This window comes from Pan paniscus, chromosome 12 (assembly GCF_029289425.2).
Source record: "Pan paniscus chromosome 12, NHGRI_mPanPan1-v2.0_pri, whole genome shotgun sequence".
Lineage (NCBI taxonomy): Eukaryota > Metazoa > Chordata > Mammalia > Primates > Hominidae > Pan > Pan paniscus.
This window is the reverse complement of record NC_073261.2, coordinates 82,134,165-82,154,161: the sequence shown is the minus strand read 5'-3', so window position 1 is coordinate 82,154,161 and position 19,997 is coordinate 82,134,165. Positions and strand designations below refer to the sequence as shown.

General features: G+C 42.6%; 1 protein-coding gene and 1 pseudogene across 3 annotated transcripts in view; both read left to right on the top strand.

Moving 5' to 3' along the window:
- The first annotated feature begins 7,731 nt into the window (after positions 1-7,731).
- Positions 7,732-19,997, top strand: part of SLC3A1 (solute carrier family 3 member 1) — a 57,431-nt gene continuing 45,165 nt past the window's right edge. Inside the window, exons 1-2 of one of the 3 annotated variants that reach the window (XM_055108020.1) lie at positions 7,732-9,062; positions 18,288-18,749. In XM_055108020.1, coding sequence (XP_054963995.1) covers positions 18,320-18,749 — 430 coding nt within the window. In that variant the 5' untranslated portion in view covers positions 7,732-9,062; positions 18,288-18,319. Of the gene's footprint in view, positions 9,063-15,334; positions 15,394-16,676; positions 18,750-19,997 lie in introns of those variants that run through there. The other 2 variants (XM_055108021.1, XM_003822652.5) reach the window with 2 other exon arrangements.
- On the top strand, positions 13,305-13,887 carry LOC100968968 (large ribosomal subunit protein uL11-like; annotated as a pseudogene).

The window sequence follows — 19,997 nt, the reverse complement described above, 5'->3', positions numbered from 1 at the left end:
TACTGGGTATATACCCAAAGGATTGTAAATCATGCTGCTATAAAGACACATGCACACGTATGTTTATTGCGGCACTATTCACAATAGCAAAGACTTGGAACCAACCCAAATGTCCAACAACGATAGAGTGGATTAAGAAAAGGTGGCAAATATACACCATGGAATACTATGCAGCCATAAAAAGTGATGAGTTCATGTCCTTTGTAGGGACATGGATGAAACTGGAAACCATCATTCTTAGCAAACTATCGCAAGGACAAAAAACCAAACACCGCATGTTCTCACTCATAGGTGGGAATTGAACATGAGAACACATGGACACAGGTAGGAACATCACACTCCGGGGACTGTTGTGGGGTGGGGGGAGGGGGGAGGGATAGCATTAGGTATATACCTAATATTAAATGACAAGTTAATGGGTGCAGCACACCAACATGGCACATGTATACATGTGTAACTAACCTGCACATTGTGCACATGTACCCTAAAACTTAAAGTGTAATAATAATAAAATTAAAAAAAAGAAAAACACAGGAAAACAAACAAACAAACAAAAGAAACCGTAGAAGGTATTTAGGTGGGGTGGGGGAAGGGGTTGTCACTTTTTATTTTATACACTTCTGTATCATTTGAATTTCTAAAAAAGTTTGTATCAGGATTGTTAACAAAAAATGAATAAGAGAACATAAATAAGTTTAGAAGGTGTCAAAAAAAAACAAAAAGAGAGAAACTGCTCAACTTGATAAAGGATAACTATGTTACAACTAAACCTAACATCATGCTGGGTGGTGAATCCATAAAGGTCTGCAGCAACCTCAGTTCTTGCCTCCTCAGATGAAATAATTCGATTAAGTGACAGAAGGCAGAGTGTGAGACTGAGGCAAGTTTTAGAGCAGGAGTGAAAGCTTATTAAAAAGCTTTAGAGCAGGAATGCAAGGAAGTAAAGTACACTTGGAAGAGGGTCAAGTGGATCAAGTGCAGTTTCACCTTTGACTTGGGATTTTATACATTTGTGTGCTTCTGGGGTCTTGCATCCCTTCTCTGATTCTTCCCTTGAGGTGGGCTGTCCAAGTGCGCAGCGGCCTGTCAGCGCTTCGAAGGGGTCACGCGTGCAGTGTGTTTACTGGAGTTGTATGCATGCTTACTTGAGGCATTCTTCCCTTACCAAAGGTTCCTAGGTCATAGGCCAGTTAAATGCCACCATTTTTGCCTTCAGTGCACATATGTGAGCCCACTCGCCCTACTCCTGAGATTTTATTGGGAAGCTGCTGATCGCATTTCAGGTTTTTTCTGTCTATTGGGAGGCTGCCCCTTCCTGGTGCCAGTTGCAACCAATTATTATTTTAGAGTGACAGTTAACAACCACCTGACCATCACCTGCTGGTTGCCTGATATTCCTGGGGGAGGGCAAGGGGCCCTCTCCTGCCCTGCTCATGCCTGACCAGCTACCTACTGTAACAATACTTAATGGTAAAAGACTGGATGTTCCCTCTAACACAGGGAACAAGGCAAGAATGTCTGTCTGCTCTCACCACTTGTATTCAGTATTGACTGGAGATCAATTGCCAGTACAGTAAGGCAAAACAAATAAATAAAAGGAAATAAAAGGCATAAATATTGGAAAGAAACAAAATGGTCTTTATTTGCAGATGACATGATTATGTAAACAGAAATTCATAAAGAATCTATAAATAAGGTATTAATAAGCTTAGCAAGGTCACAGGATTCAAGGTCAATGTACCAGTATGCATTTCTATATATTAGGATCAAACAGTTAAAAAATGAAATTAAAAAATCAATACCATTTACGATAGCATTCAAAACTATGAAATACGGCCAGGTGCAGTGGCTCACGCCTTTAATGTCAGCACTTTAGGAGGCCGAGGCAGGTGGATCACCTGAGGTCAGGAGTTCAAGACCAGCCTGGCCAACAAGGCAAAACCCCATCTCTACTAAAAAATACAAAAATTAGCTGGGTGTGGTGGTGGTCACCTGTAGTCCCAGCTACTCGGGAAGCTGAGGCAAGAGAATCACTTGAACCCGTGAGGCAGAGGTTGCAGTGAGCCAAGATCACACCACTGCACTCCAGCCTGGGTGACAGGGCGAGACCCCATCTCAAAAAAAACAAAAAACAAAAAAACCTATGAAATATTAAAGATAAATTTAACAAAATATGTGCAAGACCTGAACCTGGGAAACTACAAACCTTTTTGAGAGAAATTAAAGAAGACCTAGATAAACGAAAAGAGATACCATGTTCTTGGATGTAAGATTAAGATTGTTAAGATGTCAATTATCCACAAATTGATTTATAGATAAAATAAAATTCTTGACAGAGTCTCACTCTGTCGCCCAGGCTGGAATGCAAAGGCATGATCTCAGCTCACTGCAAGTTCTGCCTCCTGGGTTCAAGCAGTTCTCCTGCCTCAGCCTCCCAAGTAGCTGGGGTTACAGGCACCTGCTATCACCCCCGGCTAATTTGTTGTATTTTTAGTAGAGACAGGGTTTCACCATGATGGCCAGGCTGGTCTTGAACTCCTGACCTCAAGTGATTCGCCTGCCTTGTTCTCCCAAAGTGCTGGGATTATGTGAGCCACTGCGCCTGGCCAATTTATAGATTAAATAAAATCTAATGAAAATTCTACTAGCCATTTTTTTGGGGTAGAGTTTGACAGGCTGATTGTAAAATTTATTTTAAATCTTAAATAATGCAAGTGACCTTGAATAGCCAAAACAACTTTGATAAAGGGATTAAATTGGTGGATTCATATTACTGGATTACAAGAATTCCTATAAAGTTGTGGCAATTAAGATAATGTGGTTTTGGTGTCAGGATCTATATATCAAGGGAACACAATAGAGAATCTTGAAATAGACCTGTACATATATGGTTGCTTGAGTTTTAACAAAAATGACATGGGAATTCAATAGCAGAAAGGAAAGTTCTTTATTTTTTATTCTTTGAGACGGAGTCTTGCTCTACTGCCCAGGCTGGAGTGCAGTGATGCGATCTTGGCTCACTGCAGGCTGGACCTCTGGCGTTCAAGAGATCTTCCCACTTTAGTCTCCCAAGTAGCTGGGACTACAGGCATGCACCACCACACTGGCTAACTTTTGTATTTTTTGTAGAGATGCATTTTCCCTGTGTTGCCCAGGCTGTTCTCAAACTCCTGGGCTCAAGTGATCTGCCCACCTCGGCCTCCCGGAGTGCTGGGATTACAGGTGTGAGCTACCACGCCCAGCTGAAAAGTCTTTTTAACAAATGGTTTTGGAACAAATTCATAGCCATATGCAACTACAACAGTAACAGCAAAATCAACCTTGACCTTCTTATCTCATGCCACACAAGAATTAACTAGCAATTAATCACAGCCTTAAGGATAAGAGCTAAAACTAAAATTTCTAGATGATAACAGTGGAGGAAATCTTTGTGACCTTGAGTTAGGCAACACTCAGATAAGATACAGAAAACATAAGAATAAGTACCATAAAAGAAATTACTGGTGAATTCGATTTAATAAAAATTAGAAACTTCTACTCTTCAAGAGAAACTGTCAAGAAAATTAAAAGTCAAGCCTTAGGCAACACATATCTGATAAATAACTCATACTTACAAGAAACAACTTTTACAACTCAGTAACAAAAAGCAGAAATAGGTAAAATATTGCAAAATTGAATGAGCATTTCACTAAGGAAGATATACAAATGGCAAATAAATGCTAATGTTCAAAGTTATTGGCCTTTAAGGAAGCACAAATTATAATTTTGCTCACTAGAATGCCTAAAGTTACAAAAAACTGGCATTGCCTGTTGTCAGCGAGAACGTGGAGCAATGGAGCTTTCACACATTGCTCATGGGAATGTAAAAAGGTCCAAACCTTTTAGGAAAGAGTATGGCAGTTTCTTGTAAAGTTGAACATTATACTATATACTGGTCTTATGATCCAGTAATTCTATTCCTCAGCATTTACCCAAAATAAATAAAAACATAGCCAGGCACGGTGGCTCATGCCCGTAATCCCAGCACTTTTGGAGGCCAAGGCGGGCAGATCATTTGAGGTCAGGAGTTTGAGACCAGCCTGGCTAACATGGTGAAACCCTGTCTCTACTAAAATTACAAAAAATAGCCAGGTGTGGTGGTGGGTGCTTGTAATCCCAGCTACTTGGGAGGCTGAGGCAGAAGAATGGCTTGAACCCGGGAGGCGGACGGAGGTTGTGGTGAGCTGAGACTTTGCCACTGCACTCCATCCTGGGTGACAGAGTGAGAGACTCTGTCTCAAAAAATAAATAAATAGCTGGGCGCGGTGGCTCACGCCTGTAATTCCAGCACTTTGAGAGGCTGAGGAGGGCAGATCACAAGGTCAGGAATTCAAGACGAGCCTGACCAACATGGTTGAAACCTGGTCTCTATAAAAATACAAAAACTAGCTGGGTGTGGTGGCATGTCCCTGTAATCCCAGCTACTCCAGAGGCTGAGGCAGGAGAATCGCCTGAACCCGGGAGGTGGAGGTTGCAGTGAGCCAAGATCGCTTCACTGCAATGGGTGAGCCTGGGTGACAGAGTGAGACTCTGTCTCAAAAAAAAAAATAAATAAAAATAAATAATAAAAACGTATGTCCACACAAAAACCCATCTGTACATAAATGTTCACGAGACCCATTATTCATAATAGTCCAAAATTGGAAACACCCCAAAACACCATCAACTGGTGAATGAATAAACCATATCTATAACAAGGAATGCTATTTAGCAACAAAATGGAATCAATTACTACAATAATTAATTCAACAACATGGGTGAATCTCAAAAGCATCATACTAAATGAAAGAAGACAGACAAAAAAGACTACATACTATTTGAATCCAATGATCTGAAATTCTAGAAGAGGCAAAATTAGAGTGACAGAAAGCAGGTCAATTGTTGGCAGGGGCTGGATTTAGGGGAAGGACGTGAGGAATCTTTTGTTGGGGGTGATGGCACCATTCTGTATCATGATTGTGGTGGTGGTTACATTTATCAAAACTCATCAAATTATATGCCGAAAAATGGTGAGTATGCATTTGATGCCTCATTAGCGAAGAAGAGGAAGAGGAGGAGGAGGAGGAGGAGGAGGAAGATGTTAATGTAGATGTTGGGTTTGTTGGTATTTATTGTAAAATTTTTTCAAATCTAGTTTATATTTGGTAATTTTTATTTTAAAATACTCCAAAGCAGTCAGGATGGCCGAGCTGTCTAAGGCGCTGCATTCAGGTCGCAGCCTCCCCTGGAGTTATGGGTTCAATTCTCACTTCTGACAAAGCTGAATTTCCTGCTGGGTGTGGTGGCTGACACCTGTAATCCTAGCACTTTGGGAGGCCACGGCGGGCAGATCATCTGAGGTCAGGAGTTGGAGACCAGCCTGACTAACATGGAGAAACCCTGTTTCTACTTAAAAAAATACAAAAATTAGCCAGGCGTAGTGGTGAGTGCCTGGAGTCCCAGCTACTTGGGAGGCTGAGGCAGGAGAATGGCTTGAACCTGGGAGGCAGAGGTATATATATTAAATATATATATGTATATATGTGTGTGTGTGTATATATATATATATATGAATGTATTTATTATCTGAATTATTTAATCATTTAATGATTTTCCTGAACAACTGCTGGGTGATGGTGGTGATGGAGTAAGGAGGAAAGCTAGTATAAAATACTTTGCCAAGTAATCCATTTATATAGGTTGAATTATATCATATGAAATTGATCAAGCCTTCTTTTATTTTATTTTATGTTATTTTTTGAGACAGAGTCTCGCTCTGTCACCCAGGCTGGAGTGCAGTGGCACAATCTTGGCTCACTGCAACCTCCACCTCCCGGGTTCAAGCAATTCTCCTGCCTCAGCCATCCAAGTAGCTGGGACTCCAGGCATCTGCCACCAAGCCCGGCTAATTTTTTTTTGTTTTTAGTAGAGATGGGGTTTCACCATGTTGGTCAGGCTGGTCTCCAACTCCTGACCTTAAATAGTCTGCCACCTCGGCCTCCCAAAGTGCTGAGATTGCAGGCGTGAGCCACTGCGCCCGGCCAGCTTCTTTATTTTATAATCCCATCTAATACCCTCACCCAACAATCAGGAAGACCTATTAATAGAATCTAACTTTGGAATGTTGTAAAAGTTACTAAAGCTTTATTGAAATCCAACTACAGAAGATGCTCATAGTTGTTTTTTTTTTGTTTGTTTGTTTTTCAAGATCACAGTTTTGTAACCTTTTAGAACAGTCCCTTTTGCATGGCATTCTCACTAATGCAACTGATACGGTTTGGCTGTGTCCCCACCAAATCTCAACTTGAATTGTATCTCCCTGAAATCCCAGGTGTTCTAGGAGGGACCCAGGGGGAGGTAATTGAATCATGGGGGCGGGTCTTTCCCGTGCTATTCTCGTGATAGTGAATAAGTCTCACGAAATCTGATGGGTTTAGCGGGGTTTCCGCTTTTGCTTCTTGTTCATTTTTCTCTTGCTGCCACCATAGAAGAAGTGCTTTTCGCCTCCTGCCATGATTCTGAGGCCTCCCCAGCCATGTGGAACTGTAAGTCCAATTAAACCTGTTTTTCTTCCCAGTCTCCGATATGTCTTTATCAGCAGCGTGAAAACAGAATAATGCAGTAAATGTTGCCAAAGCCATGCACACTTTCATTTGCTACTTATAAGTTGTAGGGTGCCTCCATTTTAATTTCGACTTCTATTTTGATGCCTCTCTCAAGCTTTAGGAAAGCAGGCTTCTACCTTTTAAGCAAAGATGATTGCCTTTCCTGTAAAAAGGTATGCTATAGGCTTAGGACGGCATCCTTTAAGGCTCTGGAAGTGGTAACATTGTTAGTAATGATCCCTTAACATATATGGTTATTGTTCTTTATTCTATAGATCAGAGTCAACAAACTTTGTAAAGGGCCAGAGAGTGAATATTTTAGACTTTGAAAGTCATGTGGTCTCTGTCTCTCAACTCTGCTGTTATGACAAACAGCCATAGACAACACATCAACAAATTACAGTGCTTGTGTTCCAATAAAACTTCATATACAAAAACAGGCTTGGAGCTGGATTTGACTTGTGCTGAAGTTTGTTGACCCCAGCTGTAGATTGTAAACATCACTGAAAACAAATGTGCAACTTGTTATGATAGACTGTTAGTACAATCAAATAACATAGGTGCTTCTATGAAGAGAACTAATACTGAATAGTGAAATATCCATCAGGAATTCCCCATATCTGAAAATTAGGGTGTGCATCTTCTAGGACTCTGCATGATTAACTGGTATGCAAAAATCTCTGATTTATAGAAAATATGAAGATATTTATCCAAGATAGTTTAGAAATGTTTCACAGGTTAACCACTTTGTTTGCTAATCGAAGTATACTTTAGCTGCAAATGTAAAATTCAGATTAGGTTTTACTTTTACTTTGACTTGCTAAAAGATTATACTTTTTTATATTTAGCAAGTAATATAAGGTGACCATTATCCTTGTTAAAACATTCCAACAAATCAGATTGACTCCTATTGAAGATTTAGCTCTACAGTTTTTTATTCTTGGCTATAAGGAGTAGATAAGGACACAGCTACCATCTATGACTATAATTTATGCAATTTGCAGTGTTCCCTTGTACTAGGATCATTTCCCTTGACTTAAAACAGAATTATTACTTAAGAACTTCTGAACAATCATGATTTACACAAAGGTACTATTATTAAATAGAACTTAGGGCCGGGCGCAGTGGCTTATGCCTGTAATCCCAGTACTTTGGGTGGCTGAGGCAGGTGGATCACGAGGTCAGGAGATCGAGACCATCCTGGCTAACACAGTGAAACCCTGTCTCTACTAGAAATACAAAAAAATTAGCTGGGCGTGGTGGCACACACCTGTAGCCACAGCTACTCGGGAGGCTGAGGCAGGAGAATCATTTGAACCCAGAAGACAGAGGTTCCAGTGAGCCAAGCTCATGCCACTGCACTCCAGCCTGGGAGACAGAGCGAGACTCCATCTCAAAAAATAATAATAATAAAAAATAAAAAAAATTAGCTGGGCATGGTAGTGCACTCCTGTAATCCCAGCTACTTGGGAGGTTGAGGCAGGAGAATCACTTGAACCATGGAGGCAGAGGTTGCAGTGAGCTGAGATTGTGCCACTGCACTCCAGCCTGGGTGATAAAGCAAGACTCCATCTCAAAAAATAAAATAAAATAAATAGAACTTAGAAGAGCTAAGAGTCTTTGTCCTCATGGTCATATCATTTCTATTAAACAAATATATTTTAAAGGATGGAAAGGAGGAAAGAGAAACAAAAAAGATATTATGGTGAATATATATTGTTTTGTTGTTCTAGTCTCTTCCTACTTGGTGTTTACTATCAAGTAGAGCTAGTATTTATTTCTTATTTAGTGAGAGAATTTTCTAGCTTCTTTTTGGGATAAGTGAGGATAGAAAAATTACTTCCACCAGGCGCTCACATCCGTAATCCCAACACTTTGGAAGCCTGAGGCGGAAGGATCGCTTGAGCCCAGGAGTTCAAGACCAGCCTGGGCAATATAGGGAGACCCATCTCTACAAAACAAACAAACAAACAGCAATAACAACCACAAAAAACAACTTAAAAACAATTAGTCAAACATGGTGGAGTACCCTGGTGGGACAATCACTTGAGTCTAGGAGGCAGAGGTTGCAGTGAGCCAAGATCACACCACTGCACTCCAGCCTGGGCGACAGAGCAAGACCCTGTTAAAAAAAGAAAGGAAAGGAGAGGAGGGAAGGAAAGGAAAGGAGCAAAGGGAAAGTAAAAGGGAAAGGGAAATTACTTCCAAGGAGATCATTCTCATCTTGTGAAGAATAATTTGAGATGTTCCCTTTAGTTATGTAAATGTAGTGAGTAGACCCCATTGTCCTGAGAGATAGACCTTAATACTGACTGTACTTTTATTATCATACTTATTTTAACAATGACAACTTTTATCCATGATATAGGCCTTGCTATGCAAAGCTCTTTGCTGGCGAGGGAGCTGACCAATTTTTACAAGAGGAGCCCATTACCACTGGTAGGTAGTTTAATATGCCATTTTATTTAATCTTTATAACAACGTTATAAAATAAGTGTAACAGGCCAGGCGTGGTGGCTCACGCCTGTAATCCCAGCACTTTGGGAGACCAAGGCAGGTGAATCACCTGAGGTCAGGACTTTGAGACCAGCCTGGCCAACATGGTGAAACCCCACCTCTACTAAAAATACAAAAATTAGCCAGGCGTGGTGGTGTGCACCTGTAATCCCAGCTACTTGAGAAGCTGAGGTAGGAGAATTGCTTGAACCTGGGAGGCAGAGGTTGCAGTGAGCTGAGACCAGGCCATTGCACTCCAGCCTGGGCAACAAGAGCAAAAATCCGTCTCAAAAAATAAAAATAAATAAAAATAAACTAAGTGTAACAGATGAAAAAGTAAAGAGACTGAGTAACTTATCCAAGACCACAAAGCTCGGAAGTTGCTGATCTGAGATTCACACCCATGTCGATCTGGCTCAAAACCTGTACTTTCCCATTTCAACATGCTGAGTGAAGACAAATTACCATGAAACTATAACTCCATCAGAGAGAGCAGAGGGAGCACTAGGCTATGCCCTTAAAGCATGAGACTCCGAGCAGGTCATGCAGTCTTTCTGTGTCCCACTTCTCTTAACTGTCAATAGGATGACTCCGATAATCAATGGTTCCCCAAAACCAGAACTTGGGTCAAAATTTGCACATGTCCATCATACAATTACAAAAATAAGGACTGCCAGGTGTGGTGGCTCACGCCTGTAATCCCAGCACTCTGGGAGGTGGGTGGATTCCTTGACCTCAAGAGTTCAAGACCAGCCTGGCCAACATGGCAAAACCCCATCTCTACAAAAATACAAAAATTAGCCAGGCATGGTGGCGTGCTCCTGTAGTCCCAGCTACTGGGGAGACTGATGGGTTGAGCCCAGGAGGTAGAGGTTGCAGTGAGCCAAGATTGAGCCACTGCATTCCAGCCTGGGAGACAGAGTGAGACCCTGTCACAAAAAAAAGAAAAAAGAAAAAAAGAAAAGAAAGAAAAAAGAAAGCTACCATTATAAGGATGAATGTACAAATAAATGACGCAGACCGGGCTGGATCAGTGTCTCCTGGTCTGAGGGTGGTGGTAGGGGGATGGAGGCTGGAGTTGGGCCTCAAAGACAAGAGGGAGAAACTGTTCAGAATGAGGTGCGCACAGTCTGTAGTGAGGGAACCCTCGGCAGTGCTGATCGGGTGGAGCACAGAGCCTGATTTGGAAATACTAAGATAGCAAAAAGATTGGAAATATATTTTGAGCATAAACTGTAGCTTAGACTTCTATACTAAGATATTGGCATTTGTTCTCTTTATAATGAGAAGCCATTGATAGCTTTAGAGGTGTGAAATGAGTGTTTTGAGGTTAATAGTCTGACAGATTGTGCAGGGTCAGTGGGTTTTATGTTAAAGTGACACATTCAGAATGGTTTTATACACAAGCCTAGATGTGAATAAAGCAAATTCCTTAAGGTATCATACATTTTGTGTCTTTCCCACCTATAATGGCATGCATTTCTCTGATATGTGTATTCAGAGTCCCTGACCCAGCACCCAAAGTCATGATGAATCTTCCCTGGCTTTTTATCAGGCCTTGCCATGAGAGTGACCATTAAAGGTCAGAGAGTCATACGGCCTCTCCCAGGGATACTGGGCTGGCCTGGGAATTGAGGAATTCACTCCGCATCCAAGAACCACATTTCCCCAGCTGTAAGATGGCAGAGAATAATGTTTGTGTCCCAATGAAGTTCTAACACACAGTGTTCTCAGATGACTGGCAGCATTTTGAAAGTAACATGTGACCGTGTAATTTATGCTCTTTGAATTTGCAGTGAGACTATTTGTGGCAGTACAATGTCTATCCATGCTCCTAATTAGAAGTTTTCCAGAACAGCTCATGTGTCTGAATTAGAAATATTTGTCACGGGGCATTAAATGTGGTACTTAGCTGTTGGGTGATTTTTTCAATAGAACTTTGTTAAAGACCAGATATAATGTGTCATTGTTTCTTTTGTGATTCTGGATTTTTTTGAGAACTAAATGTTTAAGCAGTAAAGAGCTGAGACACCCTATGGGTAAGATCCTTTATAAATCAGCCCATTACACCGTGAATTCACTTACATTGTTGGTCAATGACGTCATGTAAGGATCAGATTATGCTTTTCTGTTTGGGTGTGTTTTGTGTTGATTTGTCAAGCCTGGAGGGTTGGCCACCAGGAAGAAGTTGAAATGGCCACTGAAATCCCCTGGCTGTGATTGTCACAAACTTGGGTCTCAGATACACAGAAACACTTGCCTGTCATCAGGCTGAAGCTTTCAGCTCAGGCTGTGCCAGTGCCTGTTGGAAATATAAATGAAAGCATTTTTACAACTCAGCAAGAAAATATCCAATAGCCTAATAAAAAGATGGGCAAAAGACTCGAACAGACATTTCTCCAAAGATGATATCCTAATAGCCAATGAGGACACATGAAAAGATGCTCAACTTCACCAATTTTATTAGAGAAATGCAAATCAAAACCACACTGAGCTATCACCTCACACTCATTGGGATGGCTACTATCAAAATACAAAACAAAACAAAACAAAAAACGGAAAATAACAAGTGTTGATGAGGACGTTGCAAAATTGAAGCCCCTGTGCACTGTTAGTGGGATTGTAAAATGGGGTAACTTCTATAGAAAACAGTATGAACAGTCCTCAAAAACTTAAAAATAGAACTACCATGTGGCACAGCAATCTCACTTTTGAATATATATCCAAAAGAATTGAAAGCAGCGTCTCAAAAAAATATTTGCACACTCATTTTCATAGCAGTGTTATTCACAATAGCCAAAAGATGGAAGCAAAGCAAGTGTTTGACTGATAAACGGATAAACAAAATGTAGTATATACATACAATGGAATATTATCCAGCCTTAAAAAGGAAAGGCCAGACACAGTGGCTCATGCCTATGATCCTAGCACATTGGGAGGCCAAGGCAGGAGGACTGCCTGAGGCCAAGAGTTTGAGACCAGCCTGGGCAACATAGTGAGACCCCCCCATCTCTACAAAAAACAAAAATTAGCTGGATGTGGTGGTGCATGCCTGTAGTCCCAGCTACTTAGGAGGCTGAGGCAGGAGGATCGCTTGAGCCCAGGAGTTCAAGACTACAGTGAGCTATGATTGTGCCACTGCACTCCAGCCTAGGCAACAGAGCAAGATCTTGTTTTTAAAAAAAAAATAAAAAGGAAAGAAATCCTGTCACATGCTACAACATGTATGAACCTTGAAGACATTGTGCTAAGTGAAATAAGCCAATCACAAAAGACAAATGCTATAGGATTGCACTTATATATCTACAGTGGTCAATTCATAAAAACAAAGTAGAATGTTGGTTACCCTGGGCTGAGGGGAGGCAAGGGGGAGTTGTTTAAAGGATATATACAGTTTCAGATTTGCAAGATGAAAAACTTCTGGAGATTGGTTTCACAGCAATATGAATATACTTAACACACAACCATTTAATTAAAAATGATTAAGATGATAAATTTTATATGTTTCTACTACAATAAAAATTGCACAATAGATAATTGCATTAATAGCCCAATTTGTAGCCTCCTGTATTTATGTCCTTTGCCTTATAACTTCTTAGTCCCTTCACACACTGTCTCTGGGCTTGGCACATAAAGTACAGTCAAAAACAAGCTATGTAACTTCTGAGGCTAGGTCACAAAAAGGATATTGTTTCTGCCTTGCCTGCTTTCTCAACTGGGACACTAACATTTGGTACCAAGCCAGCATGCTATGAAGATGCCCACAGTAGCCAACATGGAGACTACATTGAAGCAGCACAGGTATTGAGAACAGAGATGCCCCCAGCCCCACTCCCCACCCAGCTGGCTGCCAGCATCAGCTGCAACAAGGAAGATGTATGGATGGCAAATAAGCACATGAAAAGATACTCAACACCATTAGTCTTTACAGAAGTACAAATTAAAACCACAATGAGACACTGCTACTTACCTACTAGAATCACTGAAATTAAACAGACAACAGAGCAAGTGCTGGCAAGAATGTGGAAGAATTCACACTCTCATACACCAATGAAGGCAACGCAAAATGGTACTGTCACCGGTAGAGGGAAGTGACTGCAAATTGTCCAGGTTCTTGGCGTTTTGAACAAAGAATTGGACAAAACACGCAGCAAAGAAAGAATGAAGCAACAAAAGAACGAAAGCAGCTCTCTCGGCTTTCGGCTCGGAGGAGGCCAAGGTGCAACTTTCTTCGGTCGTCCCGAATCCGGGTTCATCCGACACCAGCCGCCTCCACCATGCCGCCGAAGTTCCACCCCAGTGAGATCAAAGTCGTATACTTCACGTGCACTGGAGTTGAAGTCGGTGCCACTTCTGCCCTGGCCCCCAAGATTGGCCCCGCGGGTCTGTCTCCAAAAGAGGTTGGTGATGACATTGCCAAAGTAACGGGTGACTGGAAGGGCCTGAGGATTAGAGTGAAACTGACCATTCAGAACAGACAGGCCCAGGTTGAAGTGCTACCTTCTGCCTCCGCCCTGATCATCAAAAGGAACCACCAAGAGACAGAAAGAAACAGAAAAACATTAAACACAGGGGGAATATCACTTTTTATGAGATCGTCAACATTGCTCGACAGATGCGGCACTGATCCTTAGCCAGAGAACTCTCTGGAACCATTAAAGAGATCCTGGGGACTGCCCAGTCTGTGGGCTGTGATGTTGATGGCCGCCACCCTCAGGACATCATAGATGACATCAACAGTGGTGCTGTGGAATGACCAGCCAGTTAAGCACAAAGGAAAATATTTCAATAAAGGATCATTTGACAACTGGTTAAAAAAGAACGAAAGCAGGGATTTATTGAAAATGAAAGTACACTCCACAGTGTGAGAGCGTGCCGAGCAGTGGCTTAAGGGCCCCGGATACAGAATCTTCTTGGGTCCAAATACCCTCTAGAAGTTTCCCATTGGCTACTTCATGCCCACCTCAGGTAAATGAAGTGGTAGCCCACAATCAGTCTGATCGGTTGCAGAAAGCAGCCAACCAGAGGATGACGTGGTTACAAAAGTTACACTCCTGTGCAAACGTATGATTGGTTGCAGAAAGCAACCAATCAGAGGCTAGGGTGAAGTTACAAATTTATACTTCTATGCAAACGAAGACTCCGCCCGCAACCAGTCTGATTGGTTGTGGACAGCAACCAACCATTCGGAGGCTGGAGTGAAGTTACAAAGTTGCAAAAGAACACTCAACCCGCAATCAGTCCGATTGGTTGCCAATTTCCCATGCCTGGCAGAAGAGGTGGGGGGTTTGCAAAGGGAGTAGCCTCTGGTCCTTTTGTGATTTAGTCATGTAAAGTTAGGGTTTTCCTTTCTGTTTAGTTCTAGGAACGCTGCGTGAAACAGCCTTAGGTTCCCTGCCTCCAAACCCTATATTCTCCTGCCTCAATACAACTACTTTCCAAAACAGTTTGGCAGTTTCTTAAACATTAATTATACGCTTACCATATTATCCAGCTATTTCACTGCTAGTTGGTTCCTAAGAGAGAAGGAAGCTATATCCTTAGAAAGAGTTGTACATGATTGCTCGTAGCAATTTTATTTATAATAGCCAAAAACAAACGAAAAAAATCCCACATGCCCACTTATAAACTGTGGTGTATATTCTTTTATTGTTTTGAACCTTGCTCTGTCACCTAGGCTGGAGTGCAGTGGGGTGATCACAGCTCACTGCAGTCTTGGCCTCCTGGGCTCAAGCAATCCTGCCTTAGCCTCCTGAGTAGCTGGGATTACAGGTGCACGCCACCCCGCCCAGCTAATTTTGTATTTTTGAGTAGAGACAGGGTTTCCTCATCTTTGTCAGGCTTGTCCTCAACTCCTGACCTCAGGTGATCTGCCCACCTTGGCCTCCTAAAGTGCTGGGATTACAGGCCTGAGCCACGGCGCCTGGCCAGGAGCAGAGGTTTAATAGGCGGAAGAAGGAGAAAGACAAAGGAAAATAGCTCTCTCTCTAGTGAGAAAGAAGGCACTTCCAAGAGGAAAAGGTCAGCTGCTGGATACGCCAGATTTTATAGTCCAGCTTGAGGAGGCCGTGTCTGATTTAGGTAGGCCTCATGGGTTTTTTGGGTCAGGTGTGACGTTTACATAGCACACAGGGAAATCTGGTGGCCCCACCCTAATCTTATTATGCAAATGAACTCTCCCCTTGGCCGGTGCCATCTTGTCTGCTCCTTACTGTACACGTGGCTGGCAGAGAAGGGGAGGTGCAGCCGCCATTTTGAACATGTCTAGTCCCAGGTAGTTCTTTCCTGTCGCATCCACCTGTGCAAGCTCCCAGCTTGCTTGTCTATGTCTGCAGCTTGACTTTACTGGCTGCTCTTTGTTAGAAAAAGATTTGGGGCCTGGCGTGGTGGCTCACGCCTATAATCCCAGCACTTTGGGAGGCCGAGTCAGGTGGATCAGCTGAGGTCAGGAGTCGGAGAGCAGTCTGGCCAACTTAGTGAAACCCTGTCTCTACTAAAAATACAAAAAATTAGTTGGGTGTGTTGGCGGGCACCTGTAATCCCAGCTGCACAGCAGGCTGAGGCAGGAGAATCGGTTGAACCCGGGAGGTGGAGGTTGTGGGTGAGCTGAGATCACGCCATTGCACTCCAGCCTGGGCAATAAGAGTGAAACTCCATCTCAAAAAATAAAAATAAAAAATATTCAATGGGCATAATTAATAATAATGAGAGGTATCACTGGGTGCATTCAGTGAGCCAAGTATTGGGATTTACTCAGTTTTAAATGTAATTTGTCCAAGATCAAGTAGCTCATTCCTCCATACCTCTATACTATACAATGCTTCTAAGCCACTCCACAAAGAGACACTAAGATTAGGGCCCCAGATAACTATCATCATTTAAAAGAAAAAAAAGTCTCATTTTCAGATCAAATGATTCATAGGACTGTATGTGCTCCTGATGAAAGGGACATCATAAATCATTACGTTCCTTTTTGTTGTTGTTGAGACAGAATCTTGCTCTGTCACCCAGGCTGGAGTGCAGTGGCGTGATCTCAGCTCACTGCAACCTCTGCCTCCTCGGCTCATCTCAGCTCACTGCAACCTCTGCCTCCTGGGCTCAAGTGATCCTCCCACATCAGCCTGCCTCCTGAGTAATTGGGACTACATGGGTGCACCACCATGTTCAGCTAATTTTAAATTTCTTTTGTAGAGATGAGGTCTTACTATATTGTCCAGGCTGGTCTCCAACTCCTGGGCTTAAGCTATCTTCCCACTTTCTCTATTTAACCATGTATAAGAAAAATAATTTCCCCCCAAAGTCATTTTTCTTATACCTGGCTAAATAGAGAAAGCTTTAAGCTTTAAAAAAAGTTGTGGTAAAACATATATAACATTTCAGTGGCATTACGTATATTTATACTGTTATGCAACCATCACCACTATCATCTCAGGAACACTTTTCATCATCCCAAACTGAAATTCTCTGCCCAATGAACAATAACTCCCCATCATTCCCTTCCTCCAACCTCCAGTAACCACCTTTCTATTTTCTGTTCCTATGAATCCTACTACTCAAGATACCTCATCTAAGTGAAATCACACTTGCCCTTTTGGGTCTGGCTTATTGCACTTAGCATAATGTCCTCCAGGTTCATCTATGTTGCAGCATGTGTCAGAATTTCAGTCCCTTATTTATGTATTGGAGACAGTCTCACTCCATCACCCAAGCTGGAGTGCAGTGGTGCTATCTCAGCTCATTGCAACCTCTGCCTCCTGGGTTCAAGCGATTCTCCTGCCTCAGCCTCCCAAGTAGCTGGAATTACAGCATGTGTCCCCATGCCCAGCTATTTTTTTTTTTTTTTTGAGATGGAGTTTCACTCTTGTTGCCCAGGCTGGACCGCAATGGTGTGATCTCCATTCACCGCAACCTCCGCCTCCCAGGTTCAAGCGATTCTCCTGCCTCAGCCTCCCGAGTAGCTGGGACTACAGGCATGTGCCACCACACCTGGCTAATTTTGTATTTTTAGTAGAGATGGGGTTTCTCCATGTTGGTCAGGCTGGTCTTGAACTCCCAACCTCAGGTGATTCACTGGCCTCGGCCTCCTAAAGTATTGAGATTACAGGCGTGAGCCACCGCGCCTGGCCTAATTTTTGTATTTTTAATAGAGATGGGTTTGCCATGTTGGCCAGGCTGGTCTCCAATTCCTGACCTCAAGTGATCCACCCGCCTTGTCCTCCCAAAGTGTTGGGATTACAGGCGTGATCCACCATGCCCAGCCTTCATTCCTTTTCAAAGCTGAATAATATTTCACTATATGTATAACCACATTGTTTATCTATCCATCTGATGATAGCTACCTGGGTTGTTTCCAATTTTTAATTTTTAAATTTATTTTTAGTTTCATTTTATTTTTATTCTCTTTCTTAATTATTTATTTTATTTTTTGAGACAGAGTCTCCCTCTGTCACCCAGGGTGGAGTGCCGTGGCTCGATGTCAGCTCACTGCAACCTCTGCCTCCTGGGTTCAAGTGATTCTCCTGCCTCAGCCTCCTGAGTAGCTGGGATTACAGGCATGCACCACCACGCCCGGCTAATTTTTGTATTTTTAGTAGAGATGGGGTTTCACCATGTTGGCCAGGCTGGTCTTAAACTCTTGACCTCGGGTGACCTGCCTGCCTCAGCCTCCCAAACTGCTGGGATTACAGGTGTGAGCCAAGGTGCCCAGTGGAGAATTTTTTTTTTTTTTTTTTTTTTTTGTGGGATGGATTCTCGCTCTTGTCGCCCAGGCTGGAGTGCAGTGGTACGATCTCGGCTCACTGCAACGTCTGTCTTCCGGGGTCAAACGATTCTCCTGCCTCAGCCTCCCGAGCAGCTGGGATTACAGGTGCACACCACCACACCTGGCTAATTTTTGTACCTTTAGTAGAGACGGGGTTTGGCCATGTTGGCCAGGCTAGTCTTAAACTCCTGCCCTTGGTGATCTGCCCGCCTCGGCCTCCCAAAGTGCTGGGATTACAGGCATGAACCACCGCGCCAGTCCCGATATTTTTTTTTTTTAAACCTCTGTACTTTTACCCTTTCTTCCTTGGCTGGACTTTGTCCAGCTAGGTTTATTTATAAACCACACAAAGTTCATTAACAAGACCAAGCATTCAGCAAGCCACTCTTCCACCTCCCTTACTGCAGGAAGGCACTCCGAAGACATAAGTCGGTGAGACATGGCTGAAGATAAAAGCAAGAGAGACTCCATCGAGATGAGTATGAAGGGATGCCAGACAAACAACGGGTTTGTCTGTAATGAAGACATTCTGGAGCAGACCCCTGATCCAGGCAGCTCAACAGACAACCTGAAGCACAGCACCAGGAGCAACCTTGGCTCCCAGGAGCCCGACTTCAAGGGCGTCCGGCCCTATGCGGGGATGCCCAAGGAGGTGCTGTTCCAGTTCTCTGGCCAGGCCCGCTACCGCATACCTCGGGAGATCCTCTTCTGGCTCACAGTGGCTTCTGTGCTGGTGCTCATCGCGGCCACCATAGCCATCATTGCCCTCTCTCCAAAGTGCCTAGACTGGTGGCAGGAGGGGCCCATGTACCAGATCTACCCAAGGTCTTTCAAGGACAGTAACAAGGATGGGAACGGAGATCTGAAAGGTACATGCCCAGAGATCATTCAGGGTGGGTGCCAGGATGAGATTGGTTTATGGTTCTTTTGTTCTTCAGAACCAAATTATGCCTGGGTTGTTCAGTAAGCACATTCCATTATGACTGGTCATGCCAAGTTGCTCCTTGTTTATGATATTCTTAGAAAATCACTCAGCAGAACCCAGCAGTTATTTTACTAGCTGAAGGGCTATTTGCTGAAGGCCTTTGAGCCAAACGAGTTGTTTAATTTATTGCCCACTAAGTACATACAGTTGTTCAGTCATCAATTCTAACTTCTTAGAGCAGCCTTCCTTCTAAAATCTATGTCCTGTTTCTGGGGACTTTATAGTTGAATATGTCAGGGTGGCAGTTGGGAATTGCTTTCCCAGTATACGAAGCAGCTAGTTTGGCTGTGTGGCTGGGAGTGTATTAGTGAATAAAGCATAAATAATATTTTTTTAAAAATCAAGTGATATCTGTAAAAAGTATAGGCTGAGTCTTAAAGTTTAAATTCTAAAAAAGGAAGGGAAGTAGAAAAGGTTTAGCAGTATGCATTCGTCATTACTTGAATTAAGGATTGTTTAAAACCATGTCCGTATTAGTATAAAACAAGTAAAGAGTTAACCAGGGGTAGTGGCACATGACTGTAGTTGCAGCTACTTGGGAGGCTGAGGTGGGAGGATGGCTTGAGCCCAGGAGCTCTCAGCCACAGCTTAGGCAACATAGGGAGACCCCGTCTCCAAAAAGAAAAAAAAAAGTGAAAAATTATTTTTTAAAAGCTAAGTTAATTTCTTGGTGGGTTATGTGTAAAACATCCTTACAATATATTGCTCAAACCAGAACATACTTCAGAGTAAAATTATGCCAGATGGCAGGCACACACTGGGAACTTCTGAGCAAATTGGTTGGTATGGTCACTCTACTTCAAGGCAACAATAGGAAACAAATAAGGAAACTAACAAACTAATGTTTTACAATGATAATTGGTTTGAAGAAAACAAAACAGGATGATATGAATGTGGAAAGTAGGAATGGGCTTAATGTATCTTTAAAATGCTACAAATGAATTCTTGAAACCTGCAGCTTTCTTTAATCACTAGTAAAAGGCTTTTCTTTTTCACGCTTCTATCATTCTCTCTCTCTTTTTTTTTTTTTTTGTGATGGAGTTTCACTCTTGTTGCCCAGGCTGGAGTGCAATGGCATAATCTCAGCTCACTGCAGCCTCCGTCACCTGGGTTCAAGCAATTCTCCCGGCTC